This window comes from Epargyreus clarus, unplaced genomic scaffold, assembly GCF_041222505.1.
Source record: "Epargyreus clarus isolate Ecla_fem2 unplaced genomic scaffold, WU_Ecla_fem_2.2 ptg000007l, whole genome shotgun sequence".
NCBI lineage: Eukaryota > Metazoa > Arthropoda > Insecta > Lepidoptera > Hesperiidae > Epargyreus > Epargyreus clarus.
In genome coordinates this window covers 22,093,775-22,113,255 of record NW_027332215.1, presented here as the reverse complement: position 1 = coordinate 22,113,255, position 19,481 = coordinate 22,093,775, and the positions used below count along the sequence as shown (strand labels likewise).

Below are 19,481 nucleotides of genomic sequence, written 5' to 3'. Positions count from 1 at the left end.
AAAGACTGCCCTGACCCACCGAGCTGCGTGCTCTGTGAAACTGAAGGTCACCCGGCCAGCTACCGAGGATGCCCCCGAGCTCCTCGCAAAAAAACGTCCAAGAAGGCTCCCCGCCCTCTCCCAAAAAATAATTCAGCAGGGAAAACTCCCTCGATCCCTACAGCTAAAGCCTTCCCGGTATTAGCCGCACCCGTTCCCAACGCATGGGTCAAGCCGCCTTCGATAGTGGCAAAAAAGCCCCCTGAAACCACTCGCCCCCAACCGGCAGCAGTTACTCCTAAACCCCCTGTAGCACAGAATTCTAACCCTTCTGTTGCCCGCAAGCCAAACCCAGTCCCACAAAACCAGCCAACACTGGTGGCGGAGGACTTCCAAACTATCGGGGCTTTCATGCAGGCCATCGATTTTGGCGAGCTCAAACTCCTAGCCACGAAACTCAGGGCTGCAAACTCACCCCATGAAATGATGTTCGCAGCATGCGAGCACTATTCATTATTAGACGCCATGTGGCGATCAAAGTCCTCTTTTAAATAAATCAATTATGGATTGTACACCAACTAGGGAACACCACACAGCTAGGGTAAAACCCCGCTCTCTGGCCATAGCGTACTTTAACGCAAATGGCCTTAAACCCCAAACCGATCTCGTTCGTGAATTCCTTACATCTCATCAAATAGATATAATGCTAGTACAGGAGACTTTTCTTAAACCAAGCGTAAGCAATCCCAGAATTGCTAACTACAACATCATACGCAATGACAGAGTAACCTCGAGACTCGGTGGTACTCTGATCTATCACAGACGGTCCTTACACTGCACCCCATTAGATTCTCCCGCTCTTACTAACATCGAGGCATCCGTATGTCACATGGCAATGACTGGACATCAATCCATCATTATAGCTTCAGTATATCTCCCTCCAGGGAAAACACTCCTTGAATCCGACCTTAGGCTGTTGCTCAGTATGGGAGACTCAGTCATCCTGGCCGGGGACCTCAACTGCAAACACCCCAGGTGGAACTCACTACGCCAAAACACAAATGGCTCCCGACTAGACAAACTAACAGACAAACTACAGTTTGAAATCGTAGCGCCCCTCACACCAACCCGATTCCCCCCAGGGGAACAGTCAAATCATAGCCCAGATGTCCTCGATATAACGCTCCTCAAGAACGTCACACTCCGGTTGCGAAACATAGAGGTCCTACACGAGCTGGACTCGGACCATCGTCCAGTCCTACTCAACCTAGGTACCGTTCACAACCCCCTCCAAAGGACCAATCGCATCGTCGACTGGTCTAAATTCGACAAAATCCTTAACTCGACCGACTTACAGACGTTGCCTGAAAACATTGTCACTACACAGGATGCCAACGTGGCTATTAGCTCCCTGACTAACCACATACGGACTGCGACAGACAAATCGACACGGGAAGTCAAAGTGGCGAACGATCGACGCTTTGAACTCCCGGACGATATAAAATCTCTCATCACAGCTAAAAACACTGCCACCCGTAGATACGACCATTTCCCTTCTCCCGAGAACCGTAGGACTCTTAATTTCTACAAAAGGAAGGTTAAAGAAAGCATGAACGAGATACGGAATAACCACTGGGGTTCCCTGGTCGAAGCGATTTCGCCATCTCACCAGGCTTACTGGAAACTGGCGAGATCGCTCCGATCAGAGACTGTAGTGTCAATGCCTCCATTGACCAGACCGAACCTACCACCAGCGTTCGATGATATGGAAAAGGCCGAACATCTGGCCGACAGTCTAGAGAGCCAATGCACACCAAGTACTCAACCGACAGATCCAACACACGTCGCCCTAGTCGAAACAGAAGTCGAGGCTCGGTCTGGCCACCCGCCAATCGATCCTCCACTATCACCTATCACGTTAGACGAAGTGCAAGCAGTCATAAAAGACATGCACGTCAAAAAGGCCCCAGGCCCAGACGGAATTACAAATAAGGTGGTTAAACGCCTTCCCCCCCTCCTGCTAGGACTTCTTTTAGCAATATTCAATGCCCTCCTATCCAACTGCACATTTCCAGACGCCTGGAAGGAAGCAGATGTCATAGGAATCCCTAAACCCGGTAAACCGAGGACTGAGCCTTCGAGCTACCGTCCCATAAGCCTTCTGAACACGTTTGGAAAAATATATGAAAAGTTACTTCTGAACCGACTTAGAGCGGTCGTCCAGTCCAAGAACCTCCTAATGGATGAGCAGTTTGGCTTTAGAGCAAAACACTCCTGCGTACAGCAGGTGCACCGCCTCACGGAGCACATCCTCGTAGGATTAAATCGGAAAAGATCTAGAGGCACAGGTGCCCTCTTCTTCGATGTAGCAAAGGCGTTTGATAAAGTCTGGCACCAAGGCTTGCTTTATAAGCTCTACCATATGGGAGTGCCAGACAGGCTCGTGACCATCATACGAGACTTTTTATCAAACCGCCGATTCCGCTTCCGAGTGGATGGCACACGCTCATCCCCTCGCTCCTTACGAGCCGGAGTCCCCCAGGGCTCCGCTTTATCCCCACTCCTATACACACTTTATACAAGTGATGTCCCGCGCCATCCAAACGTGGAACTAGCCTTGTTTGCGGATGACACCGCTCTCTATTACACCCACCCAAAACCCTCAGTCGTCACCTCAAAACTCCAGTCCGCAGCCACCGCCCTAGGTGAATGGTTTAGGAAATGGAGAATTGAGGTCAATCCAGAAAAAAGCCAAGCTGTTCACTTTGCCAGAAGGGCTTACTACCTCTCTGCCAAAAGGGACTGCTCCCACAGGACCAAACAGGTACTTAAACAAGTATCACTATTTGGAAAGCCCATCCCATGGGCTAAATCCGCCAAATACCTAGGTGTCACACTAGACAGTAGGTTGAACTTCACTGAGCACATCAAAATAACGCGAAATAGGGCCGCTTTCGTACTAGGGCGACTCTACCACATGTTAGGCAAGAAAAGTAAAATGGCACTTCGTCATAAAGTGACGCTTTACAAAGCTTGCGTTAGACCCATCATGACTTACGCCAGTGTAGTCTTTGCACATGTAAAACTCATTGATAGATATCAAAAGCTTCAAAATCGATTCTTGCGCATGGCCACGGGCTGTCCCTGGTACGTGCGTAATGTAGACCTCCATAGAGATCTTGAGCTGCCCACCATCGCTCAATACACGAAGCAACTTTCCAAAAGCTATTTTGATACAGCTATTGACCACCCAAATCAGCTAGTTGTCAAGGCAGCCAGTTACATCCCTGATAAGGATGCAAAGGCTCTACACAGACGCCCAAAACATGTCCTAGGCTACCCTGATGATAAGATCACGTTAGACAATGCCCTCCGGCAAGGAGAACCCCCTCCTCAGCCTCCACACACACTCAACAACAACAGATTCTATACACACCGTCCCCGCCGGCGGAGACGAGGACCCCACTACAGTACAGCCGTCACAAGGTATCCCCGCGTGATTGGTCGTCTTTCCCCTGTGCCCCACAGTAGCGTAACTGACCTAAGCCGAGGTCCGTACCTCACAGGAGGTGCCCTTGGGTCAGCCGCAATCCCTATCTGACAAGAGGTGGATGGTCAGGACTCCGGCAGTAGCTGGGTCCGCAACCTTCTCTCCCTCCAGCGAAGGTGGACGGCTTAGGGAACCGGCAACGGCGACCAAAGCTATCCCTCCCTTCCAGCCCATAGTCTTCTTGTCCCGGCTGAGCCTAAGGCTCGCCTCTCAAAACCCGGTGAAGCTGTACAGGTCGCTAGGACCAACAGTAAACTACACAAATCGAAAAGAAAAAAAAAAAAAAGTGCTAAAACAAGATAGATTTAGTTCTGTTATTTCGTTATTATTGTTTTCCTTTTTATACCTGGCATGATATTTCGTCTTTTTTTTTATTTGCAACTTGCCGAATGTTTTTACGATTCTAGATGCACTTTTTACCGGTAAATTAGTTTTTATTAGTTTCTATGTATTCGGGAACACTCAACATTCTCCGTAAATTTCTAATGTATATTTTTAAGAGGTTAAACAGTTTTATAAAGTGAAACGGTTGTTGTGAAGTGATAATAACAGTAATTTTCTGTGTCCTCTACGAAGTGCGGGCAAAGGTAACTTAATCTAAGTGATATTTGTGTCACACGGACACTGCATAGCATCTATGCACTGTTTGGATTCAAGTGCTTTAATAAAATCAAATTAGTAGATACGAGTAGCTGTTATTGAATTGACTGTTACACGTATTTCTGCCTTTTAATAGCAATATTAAGCGTTGTTCTGATGATTTGAATGTCTGGCAAGAGAGAGACATGTAAACGATTAGTACACTATCATTTAGGGTAACAATTCATATATACGGTTGATCGTAGGTAGGTTGAAGAACTTGAAAAATTCTGTTCATAAGTTGAAAAAGCAGTGCAGATTTAAAACTAACTAAATTGGTTAAAATACCTGACGTAATACACACAATACCTACTATTGATGACGTCATAAACATATTAAACATCGTCTGTAGGATCAAAAAGCACGAATCAAATCAAATCAAACATCTTTATTTGCCAAATAAAGATATATATAGGTATAGTTCGCGCCAAACGCTCGTTACGTCCTCTCTGAAGTCGTTGCGAGCACCTGTCATACAATTTGCTATAGCGACGCGATTCATTTCTATATTCAGAGCGGACTAGCAGTTTTACGCGGACCAAGTGAGTTGTACAAAGTGCGTTACCAAATTCCGTTAACATACGCAGTACCTACTGTATACTACAGGAAAGCTAATGATTTACTTACGTAAACAAACATATCGTACCTATAGAGTACTTTCGCTTGAGGCAACAAACAATTTACTCTCCCTCAATTATTGAAGTTATAAATACTAACGCCATAATAGTCGTAACTCAATGGCTTCACCGTTATATCATTATGCAACTAATACTAAATATTATTGAGTAGAAGAATTATTACAAAAATAAAAAAAAAGGCTGCATAATAATAAAGTTTATGTCGCTCGCACATTTCACACGAATCCAACGATAACTTATCTTAAAATCTGTCAAGGATGTTAAAGAATGTGACTTACATCCATAGGATTGAAAAACTTTAGCTTCTGCATTCGGGCAAAAAATTACGTAGGAAATTAAGCTTGAAAATAAAAGAACACGTGTGATAAAAAATCTGTATAAATAGCATAACTCATAAACGTATTAATTTGTTAATCAGTAAAGTGAGGAAAGAGTAATTGATCTTTGTGCATATTTGATTTTTTTAACTCCTGCGCCTCCATAACAGCTACGTCAACGTACTATACGATGAGAAACAAATAGAGCTTTAATATCTTAAGCTTGGTTGTAAAAAGTAATGTTAAGCAAAATCGCTTAGGTTTTTTTTTTAATTTTTATTAGAATGAATTCATTCACTGTAAGGACTTTTTTACACATTGTTTTTCACTTTTGCATTTACAGAAGTGTTGTACATTGTTTTCACAAGTGGGTCGACCTGTCGACGAGAGCGACAAAGGACCGCGATTGGATGTCCTATGCCGCCGATCTTCCCAACATATATAGTCTAGCAATAGATTAAAGATTAGGTTTGACAAGCCACTTTGGTCAGATAACGTATAAGTGCAGTAGCAATGTTTAGTGAGACCAGTTACTTTAGGGTGCACCATTTTTTAACATGACGCCATAACTAACACTCAATTTTGAGGTTGGCCCCCATGTTGGACACGCTATTTACGTCTTGATCCAATGAAATATATTGACGCCGACTCCAGAACCAACACTTATTCATTAACATTAAAATATTTTTTATTTTGTAGATATAGAAGTCGGCTGTACTTTTTGTAAAACATTTATTTTGAACTTCTATATCCGTCAACGCCGACTAAAAATCGTAGTAACAGTGACGTTAATAACAAACAACTTGGTGTGATACAGAATTGTTGCAATTAATCGCTACAGTCAAAGTTATTGTTACAGTTAACTTTAACGTATGCTTTAACGGGCCTTCGGTGTAATCGACTGGTGGCTTTTAATAGCTCAAAAGTATGTACGGACGCCGCGTCTATTAATGAATAATTATCTGTAATTTAATCTGCTCTGCTAGTCACCTTCGCGTGCGGCTAATGGCAGCTGATAGCGTTTGTTACTGATCATGATCACCTATTTTACCTACTTCGTGTCTCACATCGGTTTGATTTCTTCGTAATAATTCTTCGCCATTTTCACGGGGTTATTGCTTATTTATCATTCTGTGTAATTGTTGATGGACCAACTTGTACTTAGCGGGTTTCATTTGTTACTGTTTTATTCGTTCGATTTTTACGGTTTGATGCTATGGTAATGAAAGATTATTGATTTTGATAGGATAAGTTTCCGATTTTGTCACTAAAGTAAGTGTAAAGTGCTCCGTCCATTAAACCTTACCGTATGACGTACCGTCGACCGTATTACTATTATTCATATTGGACTATGGACATACTGGTTATGTTGTTAAGTAAGTCCAGCGGAATATATTGAACGCCAATTTCAGAATCATAAGTATATTTAAATTATTCAACATTTATTTAAATTGCTTTTTACTTTGTAGTGACATAGAAGATGGTTGTTCATTTTCGTATTTTTTATACTTAAACACATCCATTGGTTACTTAGAAGGCTCACAGGAGAAATCAGTCATAGTATCCGCATCTGACATTTTCAACGTAAAATGACGATTTAACGCGATCCCAATCATACATGTCTAACTAATCTTAATCTTCAGGTCACGCGCACAACGGTATCAATCAATGGTTTAAATGTTACCCATACAATACTTAAACTACTATAACTTTCTTTGAAATGCAACTTTCACCGCAACGAAAATAGATTCCAAAACGAAGCACTTAAGGTCGATAATACGACGGAATGACGGACCTTTTGTGGCGGTTTCAAAATGTGCGCATGAGTTGAATGGTGACGACTGACGACTGACGACGCGCTCGTTTCCGCCAAGGAAACGCGCATGACCATTATAACATGAAAATTAACAGACCCTAAACGTCACTTCCCAGGTACTATAATTAAAAAAACTATATGAATATAGTTATACATAGTACAAGAGCAGTGATAGAAGTGATAGCCTAGTGGTTAAGAAACGCGGCCTCTCGATCGAGGGGTCCGAGGTTCAAATCCCAGGCACGCACCTCTGATTTTTTAAAGTTATGTGCGTATTAGAAATTAATTATCACTTGCTAAACGGTGAAGGAAAACATCGTGAGGAAACCTGCATACTGCATTTACAAAAAAAAATCTCAAAGGTATGTGAAGTCTACCAATACACACTTGGCCAGCGCGGTGGACTATGGCCTAATCCTTCTCATTCTGAGAGGAGACCTGTGCCCAGCAGTGGGACAGTAATGGGTTGATGATGATGATGATGAAGATTCACACAAAATTAATTACTTACAATTATTTTATTTTCAAGCCCTCGCTTTTCTTTATGCTAGAAGTTTTCATTATGAAAAACAATGACTTTAGCATTCGTTATTATACGTTATTTTATTTCTTGTTTCATGATCCGATAAAAATAATATAATTTTATCCATGCATATGTAAAAATACACAACAAAATTATATTAAATACCGTGTATACTAAAAATATTAAATACGCAAGTGCACAAAGCAGCCTAACTTACTATGTGTTTACTGTAATAGTTAAGGTACACAGACACATATAGTATTTAATATTATAAGAAATAACATACATAAGGCTACCCTAAAGGTATGAAAAAATGAACCGTTATCGTAAACGGAAGTTACGGAACCCACCTTCAGCCTTCGCTTCTTGCTTGTCCGGTTGTATGGGTTTAGAAAACAGTTAAAGCGATATTAAATTGCGTATTCTCCGTATTAGATACGTTTTTTCGTGTTTATCGCTAAGTCTACATCAGCTTCGTTACAATGTTGCTTCAACTAATACTAGTAAATCACGTTTTTAATACGTCTACTCCACCGACAAGACACCGCCATGTAGGGATGCAAGTTGAAATTATCGATATTTATACTGAAGGCGTAAAGTATCGACAACCTATAACATAGAAAATTTAGAAGCGATATTATCGACAAAATAATAATTCAATACTTTTTAAAAAAATGTCACCAGGAGCTTTGCCGACTTTCTGATTATTAATTAGGCGACATTTTTTGCTGGCCTGTATAAAACATTTTAAAGTGTACCTGGATGGCGAAATACGTAACTATATGGGTTAAGTTAGGTTAGGTTAGAAGCGGAATCGAACCAGTTCATTTTGAAAACAAAAACACACTCAGTTTTATTGTGCCATCGGAACATTGCAATTCAGGTATCATAATACACAATAATATCTCATTGGCAATATCGATATTTTAAGGTCGATCGTATCCAAATTTCGATATACCCATCGTTGCATCTCTACTGCAATGGCGGTGACGATTTCTCCCTTCTCATTTCTTGATTTTCTATACAGTCGTTTGTATCGTGTAAAACCTTATATAAATGATTACCAGTGTCAAAAAATCAAACAAGTACATTTGATTAAACGTCATGTGCTTACGATTACGATGAATGAGACAATATGTTTACAATCAATATGACCTAATCAATAATACATCGCGTAATCCGTATTATAAGCACGATATAATATATTATTACTAGTGGTGCCCGCGGCTTCGCCCGCATTTTAAAGAAATAATATGACATACATAAAACAGAAAATTTGTACCTTCATTGGAATGACTGTGGCGCCATCTGTCGAAAATTGGTTTTACCAACTCCCAAACCTTCGTGGACTCTTGGACAACAAATTTGCTAAAGATCATCACTTGATCAAATGCATAGTTTCCGATTCTATAAAATATATATAGACAATTTTTTTTATATAAATAGATAAATGATCGGCTAACATGGATAAGCAAAGAAGTAAATTTTTAGCGACGACGACAATTGATTAAACTTTTTGCTGAGCGAAGCCTGCGAGATAGCGAAAGGTTGTCTGGGGCAAACAACCACTAAAATACATATCTATCAGCAAAAAATATCTATAACTATAATTTTTAATAGGTACTCAATCAATTATAATAAAATCAAATTTCGACCTTCTGGGTTGAAAGATCGATTCACTAAATCGATCCATTACTGGAGATCGATTAAAATATTTTTTTGGTTACAAAGATCGATTTACCGATTAATCGATCTCAGATCGTCATCTGTAGTTCCCGTGGGATTTCCGGGATAATAACTATTCTGTCCTTTCTCAGCTCTTAGACTATCTTTGCACAAAATTGCACAAAATAATACTTCAATTCTAACTGGGCTTGATTACAGCGATTTACATATTCATGGGCGATAATGAACACCAGATGGAATTGCCATCAAATCAAATCAATTTTTTTTATTCAAAATAGGTTCTTTACAGAGTACTTTTTGAATGTCAAAGCAACTACCACCAGAGGGACTGCAAGCTGCAATCAAATCCCTTGATAACAGGAGACATCATTAGGCGACGTTCCCTTCTTCTTCTTCTTTCTTAGCAAAGACTACCGGATAGATGATGAAGGATGGTGACCAGGGGAGAAAGGGGGGAAGGGGTGTTAAAATATTGTAAAAACGTGTCACGTAATATGGATATGTTCCATTAGTTGTTAGCAGTAAAACAAGCGCCTAAGAATATCTCCATTAGTTATATTTAATGTGTATAATGCATTATCTCGCTATCTGTAGAATTTAATCGCGAACCCGGCATTGTTTGCTCATTATTGTTACGTAAAGACCCAGTTACATTTGTATTGCGAATGCAAAGTTAACCTTTCTATCATTATTCTATGAACAACTATCGACGAATACATCAAGTTATATCAAGTTGTTTTTTATAATATAGGAGTATCAGACGAGTATGCAGTCCACCTGATGGTAAATAGCTAATGTGCCGCCCATGCACATCTGAAGTCAATTCCAGATAGGATTAAATATTCCTACTTAACAACGGCAACAGATGCGCCGTTACCCCTGAGGAGTAAACTGGAATGCCTCGAAAAAGTATGTCTCCCTTACCACACCCTTCAAACCACAACACAACAGCGTTTAAGACTGCTTTTATGAGGCAGAAATAGGTGTGGCGGTGGTGGCGCCGGAGTCGAACGACAAAATGTCTTCCACCTTTAAGTATCTACCTATACTATAAATGTTTTGTGTAGTAATAACTTTATTATTTGCTTAAGAATCTCGACAAAATCAGGCCGTTTTCATATTACAGGTAGAATTTCGCAAACACACAATTTAAAAGAAGATGTTTTGTTCTGATGTGCTAATAAATTTTGTAATTGGCAGTTACTTTTTATAACACAGGCGCATACTTCGATTTTATTTAATATTATGGATTTTTTCTTTTTCATTCGTTGAGCTACACTGAACCAGATTTGCTTACAAATTATCCTAACTTAATATTATAAATGCTTTGAGTTTTGTTAGTTTGTAACAGTTTCACGCCTTAACGACATAACCGATTGTCATGAAATTTTGTACACTCGTTATCAGTGGTTCAGAAAATGACATACAGTATCTCTTATCCCGAAAAAGGTTCCGTTCCCGAGGGATAGACGAAAACAACTTTTATGGTGTCACTCACTAATCGATGTCATCGATCGCTGAACGCGAGACAAACCGCGCGCGAAGGCTAGTTTGAGTATAAAAGGTAAGTTTCCGAATTAATGATTTTAATGGAATCTTGGACTATAAGTACCCTCTGGCCACTACTTTTGTCATGCAGTTTCATTCAACTGTTATAACTTCATTTCCTAATTACAAATTGCGGTGTATTCACCTATAAGTTTTTATTGCAAGTTTATGTACAAAAATATTAGAGAAACATATATTAAGTATAATGGATTGGTTAATGTTTTAACTGATAATTTAAAGGCGATGGCTAAGTTTTAAAGATTATGATGAAACATGCTTGCAATCACCGTCCATTTCGGAGCACCGGTGGCCCCACATATTTTTATTGCGCCAACCACAATAATAATACTTATATAGTAATATATAGGGCTGCACCGGACCTCCGCATTCCAAATGCAAAAATTCAAAATTAGCTTTCGTTTATTAGTGCGTGAATACAAAAATTAAAAATAAATAAGCCTCATTTCAAATTGCACACGAGTATACACACATATAATTGGATATACTGTAATAAATTTTATTTTAAAATATTTATAGTGGTATTTTCATTCGTTTATTTTCATAAGTTTTTAGATTTTCTTTTTATAAAATATTAGTTATAAATAAAGAAATACAGAAAAAAATCATATTTTTTTACTTTCTATTTTTTTTACGATTACGTTAAACATTTTTTTAATTCGCTAAAATTATTTGGGCAACCCTACAATGAACTTTGAAACAAGGTTGGGTAAACGCACTCGGACAGTATGTTTTTATTGTGCGATTATTGCTAATTTTCTTCACGGTAATTCTCATTCAATAACTGACGCTCTGAATCACCGTAAATTTAAATAAACGCCAATAAAACTATGAATATTTCATAACGGTGAAACTAAATTAAACTGTTATTATTATGGCGTACTTAGTCATCTATTCATAAACGATTTTACTTTAGACAACTTTTATGTTAGTTTTTTTTTAATTTAGGATTCCGTCTAATGAAGTATCAAGAGATTTCTTGCTTTCAGTTTTGAGGACTATTAGAACCATAGCTTTTATAAAAAATGCCTGAACTTGGGAACTTTAAACGCTCAGGACAGCTTGCACCAACTAAAAAAATAAGTTTTTTAAATCAACTGCGTTAACTGTAATAGCAGGCCGAGACGATTCTAATATAATGGGCAGTCAAGTAACAAACTCCAGATTGGAGGAATCGTATAATTAAAGCGCATTGTCTCCCAAATTCCTTTCACTCGCAATTTTCCCTCAATATAAGTACAGCATTAGGCCAATTACGAAAAAAAAGCTTTCACCGAGCCACAGACGTATTGTAATCGTCTCGACAACGATAATGGATTTAATTGTCTTTTTGTTACGTCAACAATGCATCATCGCTTCGTCGTAATGCGATGTGAGGTGAGCAAACACGCTACATGTGACTCAAAATATAGGTGCATGTGTTATGAATGAATGTACCTTTTGTGTTTTCTTACACGGTCCATAATAAACCATAATAGCAGTACCCTTAGTGTGAGATTTTACGTTTGCTCAAAAACGTTCAGTTAATTATTTCTTATAATCATATATAAGTTCAACGTTTACGAATTCACTCATAGAGCGCCCTCGTGGAACGTATCGAAATTAAAACCCCACAATATAAGTTTAAAATACGCAACTATAACACTATCAAAAGTAATTAAATGCATTTTATTTATATTTGTCAAATTAAATGTCGTACAAACATAAAAACTCATACTAAGGGTACAGTTTGGTAATACAAATTTTAATCATTGATTTCCTTCTGTAGACATTCTTGGCAAGATAAAAATAAAAATTATGTATATAACACCAGCAGTACATTTTTACAGGAACAGGTAGTTGTCGTTTTATATTAAAGGCATTTCCTTAAAAATCTCGTAAATTCTTCTTAAAGATAAATTTGTAGGTAAACTGACTCGTTTGGGGGACTCCGGTTTTGGAGGATTCCGGTTGTGTTCCGTCGGAGATCCCGGAGTTCTCCAACAAGCGTCGGTACAAGCTCCAGCAGTCTGGTAAAAATCCCACATAACCTGGCGTCGGTCCCAGGTCGTCGGGTACCTTTTGAAGGTGCCCCCCTCGTAAAGAAAAAAACAAAGATAAAGTGACTCGCAACCACAAAATTATGATGTATTTCATTTAAGATTATGACGTATAATAAGAGTTATATTTTTATGTGTACTAATAAAAACATATTTTTATACTGAATAACTAGGACCTATCTCCTAGCATCTCTCCAATGGAATGTTGCATTGCTATATAGGTCCTAGCTGGCATTCTACATCATTCGCGATTTGCGTTTCGGCGACTTGCTACGTTTAGTCCATTGCATGCTGAATAGCATTTTTTGCGTTCAGTTACTGCATCTATAACAGCATTATGTTCAAAAGTAACTACGAGCGATGCTCAAACGTGTGCGGTATATCGCGTTTTATAGCACCTAGTTTAGGAAAAGCAGCTAAATCTTTTAAACTTCTGGAGTGTAGTCCTAGGACGGTCATCGTAATGAGATGACAGACGTAAGCTCGGAGAACTAAACATTGAAGGTGGTAGAACTCTTTTTGGTTCGACTCTAGCGGCACCACCGCCATACCTATTTCTGCCTAATAACAGCAGTGTTAAGCGCTACTATGTTCTGGTTTGAAGGGTGTGGTAAGGGAGACAAACCGAGGAGTTCCAGTTTAGCACTTAGGGGTAGCGGCGTATCTGTGGCCGACCTCAGGTAGGAATATGTAATTGTATCTGAGGTTGATTACAGATGTTCATGGACGGCAGTAGCCATTTGCCATCAGGTGGACTGCATGTTCGTCTGCTACTACTATGTTTAAAAAAAAGGCTTGAGTGGTTGAGGAACAAGAAGATCAAGCTAAATCTTCGCCGGCACTAAATACTATATTTACTATTTAGCTAAATCTTCGTCTGCTGGATCCTAACAGAAGTATAGTAGAATTTCGCAACCGATGTAACACGAGTAGGTATGTCATCAACAGATGTGAAAGTTGCATTAATGATTGTCAGTTTTCTGCGTGTTACGCTGGATGCTTACGCACACTTTTTGCATTCATCTCGCATCAGACGTCTCGTAACTGTATCACTGTACTGAATGCAATGAACGGCTCCTTTGTCTAGTGAAAGTTAACTTCAAACAGTAAGAATAAGTGGAGAAAGATAAAACACACAAAAGGCCAGAACAAACTTATCTTCAGTCTGACTGATAGTATCGTTGCTTCGATTTTGATAAAAGATTTAGAATCCCGTGCAACAACTGTTTGCCATCTGATTATTACGCAATATGCAATGCAATATTCGTTCGTTCAATATTCTTTGTCATTATTTTCGTTTTATAGGTATTTTGAAATAGTCCTCATTGGCAAAGACAAATAAAAGATAGGTATAATAGAATTCCGTATACGAGGCGGAGGAAAGATTGGATTTTTTGATTGGCAGAGCCTTAAAATCTCAAATATCTATTACCTATTAGTATCTTTCCGGATAAAAAATGGTTCTACATACAGTTTATAACTAAAATTGTCTCATCGTTGTCCTCCTGATATTCCAATTGTATTTTTGGTGCTTTTTATATAGTAGTGAACTAAGATGCAGACTATCTAATATAAGAAAACAGTTACGGATGTGAAATTTCAGATCTGGATACCGATACAAATACCTATATATGAAAAATATTATATCGGTTTTGGGTATTTACAATTATTTCAATTCGTTTAATAATTTCAGTTATGGATATTAGATTTTTAGATATTAGTAGGTTTTTAAGTAATAATAGATAGTAAAAAGTACAGAAATAGTATTTAAAAATAGACGTAGGTAAATAAAATATACTCTGATTATATCTGGAACTATTTGCAACTATTATATCGAATACAGTTACGGTTTCGTGTAGATATTCTTATGGATAACCGATAATTTAGGTTGGTTACGCTCTATAATAACTTAAACGCTTTCTACACTCACAGCCCCACACTAGGATTCCCTGTGTCGTGGACGCCATGGACACACACAAAGACAAACACACAAACACCCAGACCCAGAAATCTACATTCTCATTCTAAATCTGTCAGTCCGGGAATCGAATCCGGGACCCTTTACGCGTCAGACCGGTATGATGGCCGCTTCGCCACGCGGGTCGTCAACTTTATTGGAAACCTACGACAGGCGGGCCACAGATGCGTTACCACCTTCGAGGTCTGTTTTAAATGCTTACCCTTAGTATGAGTTTTTACGTTTTTACAAAAATGACTGTTGTTGTATTTGTTTACGTGTTTCCCATACATTTCCAATAACTTCTGAAACAGTCTGCTGATTGGTAATGTTGGCAAATACGTAAACAAATACAAAAACAGTCATTTTTGTAAAAACATAAAAACTCATACTAAGGGTATTATTGTTTTAACCGATACTACTAAAATAGTGATTGGTCGTAACTGCCAAAACGGTGACGTTTCGGCGAGTGTTAAATTAGTGGACATTAGCGAGTATAATTTTATCCGACCGGTCCCAAGGTCGCCAATGACAAGAGTACAAATAAGCTAACAAATAACCGCTTTGCGAAATCGTTATACCTGGCTATATGTTAGCCGTTATTATTACCTACAATTACATTAACATGCGATTTTATATACCTTAGTAATATCGTTTTTTATAGTAGGTATAGAAGTAGCAAAGGAGTATGCAGTCCAACTTTTTTTTAATATAGGAGTAGCAGACGAGCATGCAATCCACCAGGTGGTATGTGTCTACTGCTGCCCATGGACATCTGTAATCATCTCCAGATAGGATTAGATATTCCTACCTGAGATCGGCTACAGATGCGCCGCCACCCCTGAGGACTAAGCTGGAACGCCTCGGAAAAGTACGTCAACTGTACGGCGATGGTAAATAACTATTGCCGCCCATGCACATATCATGCCCTGATAAGACTAGGTTTCTACCTAAGGTTGGCTCAGATGCGTTGCTATCACTGAGGAATAAGTTAGAACGCCTGGGATCCCATGAATCCCATGCCACATCCTTCAAACCGGAACACAGCAGCGCTTAAAACTGCTGTAGATCTATTTGGTGTTCAGTATTTTTTTATAATATAGGAGTAGCAGACGAGCATGCAGTCCACCTGATGGTAAGTGGCTACTGCCGCCCATGTACATCTGTAATAAACCCCAGATAGGATTAGAATTTCCTACCTGAGGTCGGCCACAGATGCGCCGCTACCCCTGAGGACTAAGCTGGAACGCCTCGGAAAAGTATGTCTCTCTTACCACACCCTTCAAAACGGAACACAGCAGCGCCTGACACTGCTGTTATTAGGCAGAAATAGGTGTGGCAGTGGTGCCGCCGGAGTCGAACCAGAAAGGGTTCTAACACCTTCAAAAATAACGCCTCTAGAAATAAATCCCCTGGAAGCGAATTACAAATAGTTTTATCACATTCAAATTACGATAATACCTGCCCTAAATACCATTTATATCGACAACGTTATCACCTCATTATTGTCCCATAGACACTTGTCTTCTTTCAGACTGAGAAGAGGTTAAGCCAAAGTTAATTGCGCTGGCCAGAAGTGGATTGGTTGACTTAACACGCTTTAGAGAAATATTAAAAAAATTAATATAATATAATCCAAGCGTAATATGTTACGCCTGGATTTGGATATCAGATCCCCAGATAGAGGGGCTAAATTTTATACCATTAGGTTATAGCTTAATTTCATGTGCACATTTAATATAGATTTCTTGTCCTCATTATGTTGGGGTTAAATTATTTCAATTGATAAATGCTGTTGAATATGTTATGTAATGGGAAGTATAGTAGAAATAGTAATTGAATAGTAGAAAGAAACAGGTAATCAGATGAATTGCAAAATAATTTAATTTTCCTCCTTGTTCAGTAATGGATGTTTTCATGATACCGGAAGGCGGAAACATCCATTACTGATAATCCTATAGAGTTGGTAACGTCTAGTCATACTTATATATCAGTATTCAGTACGTCGGCAATATTAATTCACGTTGAAATTACCAACAACAAAATTGGTAACAACAACAGTTAGTAAATTCAACAGATTGTTTTTTTAGGTAGCTCTGTAGAATTGATATCTTTAAGTTGCCTATTTGTGCTGAAATATTTTTGGTAGGTCTTGTCAGATTGGTAATTCCTTTTAATAAGTTTAGGAAACACTTTGGCTTAGAACTTATGGGCCGTTTTTTGGCCACCGCGCGCGAACGTACAGTTGATTTTTGTATTGAAAAACCTGCACAGTATAAAAAGTTGTCGATCAAAACAAAAGCTATTCTACGTGCGCGCGTACAGACAGAAGAAAAACACGTGTGTTTTCACAGTGCTGGTATAGTCCGCATAAAACTGGGAGTCCGCTCTGAATATAGAAATGAATCGCATCGCCATAGCTAATTGTATCACTACACCTGCTCGCAACAACTTCAGAGCGGGCTAGCAGTTTGGCGCGGACTATAACTTCTATTGAGATGCTTTAGATAGGCTTTATTGTGTTGATAACTTCCACTAAAATATTTTTGATAACAATCTGTCCTGCTGATAACTTTCATTGAGACCTTTTCATTTGATAGCGTTTATTGAGACCTTTACGAGTTCTCGTTCACAATCGCATTCTGTTCACAATTTATGTGAAATGTTTTTGGTAGGCCCTTTATTGATGGTAAATTATATTGAAGGATTTTTCGACATTAGGCAAAAAGTGTCTCAGCTACTATCTTTATTAGGGTACCGAAACCAGTAATATAATAAAGAGTGGAACATAACATATTACTACGCCTCCGCTATCTGTGTGTCTTTCGTTCTGTGTGTCTATTGAACCGTAATAGTTAGACGTTTCAAATTTTCACAATGCGTTTACTTCTTGGCTGCTATGATTATAAATACTAAAAATAAGAAGGAGGTTCGTACGGAACCCTCAGTGCGCGAGTTCGACTCGCACTGGGCTAATTACTTTACTGCGGGGATTACGTGGTATGTTTACTCACCCAATAGTTGTCCTTGAACACTTGGTTATTAGAAGAGCGGAGGTTGATCATGTCTTCGAGGGTGTTCTGCCAGCGGTCCATGCCGGCAGCGATCTTGTTGGAGACGTTCTCGCGGTTCATGGCCGCACCAGCCTCGCTCGGGGGACCCGCATTACCGGTGGACTCCTTGCTACTGCTGCTGCTAAAGGTCCTGGAATTAAAGAATAGGAATTTAAGTCGAAAAATATATTTTTTTTAATATATAATATAGGGGACGAGCATGTAGTCCACTTGATGGTAAGTGCCTACTGCCGCCCATTGACATCTGTAATCAACTCCAGATAGAATTAGATATTTCTACCTGAGGTTGGCCACAGATGCGCTGCTACGCATGAGGACTAAGCTGAACGCCTCGGAAGAGTATATCTCCCTTACCAAACCCTTCAAACCAGAACACAGCAGCGTTTAACACTGCTGTTATGAGGCAGAAATAGGTGTGGCGGTGGTGCCGCAGGAGTTGAACCACAAAGGGTTCTACCACAAAATTAGAGATGTCAATGAACCTTAACTAAATTACTGCGAAATAAAAACATGCGAAAATAGTACCTCCCTATTTTTCGAAGTCGGTAAAGAAAGAATTCAAATCCTTTACAGTATGATTACAATTCGGAATTATTTCCACAGGATTCCATCACTATTGGTCCAAAAGATAATGTTGGCGTGACAAAGTGAAAAGAAAACAAGAGTCATTGAAAATCGTGACTCGTATCACGATCCTAGACCGAGCGCCGGCGATGGTATAAATCAAATAATAAACTCGTTTGTTTGGAACTGTATAACTAATGTAAATTAGAATAAAACACGACAGCATGTTCCGAATATCTGTGACCAAATACTTAGCATATGTTTTTGTTACGAGTATTGATGCAGCTAATGTTACTGTTGACATAATGTTATTTTTAACGGTTTAATAATCATGTATTGAGAACGTGATAAATAAAGAAAACATTTATGAGAAGCCTTATAGTATTGTAGCCTTATTGTATAAGTCATAATTTATGTCATATTTTTTGTTTTCTTAATTGTTATTAGAACCATATGAGTCAGGTGGTAGAGCTAGCATGATCCGGTGGAAGGTATGAGTGCCATACCCACATACTGCGTGAAGTAGATCTGCATTTCGACGTAAGGGTCCACACCCTATATCCACAATACGGCTGTCTTATGAGGCTACATTGGTCCTTAGAAATAACAACTGTTATCAGCTTCAGGTAAATATGTTCTATACGGATTTATACACGTACATAGGTAGTGCCCAATTACATTAGTTGGGCAGTATACACATTTGCTACTCCAGCCTGATAAAAATATTAGCCACCTTATCTTAAGTGATCACTGTCGGGCATGGCCTGTAAGGATCCCAAATTAGACAGGCATCCTAAGGCTGTACAGTGTAAAGTCTGGATGCCTTACATTTTTTCACTATAAATTATTATTATGAATCATCGTCATTCATTCATCCTTTACAGTTCCATTGAGCAGAGATCTTAGTCATGCCTTGCTGTAGACCAAAGTGCGTCAATAAGTATGCAAAAATTATAATAATTATAGTTTAAAAACTACAAAACCACACTAAAATCGGACAAGGCTTGTTAACCCTGATTCCTGGCGATCCTGATAAGGTGAATGGGATAAAATTATCTTAATCGTATATTGTCATCGGTTCTTGATGATTGTTCAAAATTTTAAGTTACTTTATTTTTATTAACGGTCCGACG

General features: G+C 39.0%; 1 protein-coding gene across 1 annotated transcript in view; it reads right to left on the bottom strand.

The window, feature by feature from the left end:
- Nucleotides 1–19,481, bottom strand: part of Nost (Nostrin) — a 107,981-nt gene that overhangs the window by 16,868 nt on the left and 71,632 nt on the right. The window contains exon 2 of the mRNA XM_073075107.1: nt 17,725–17,914. Coding sequence (XP_072931208.1) covers nt 17,725–17,844 — 120 coding nt within the window. The 5' untranslated portion in view covers nt 17,845–17,914. The remainder of the gene's footprint in view (nt 1–17,724; nt 17,915–19,481) is intronic.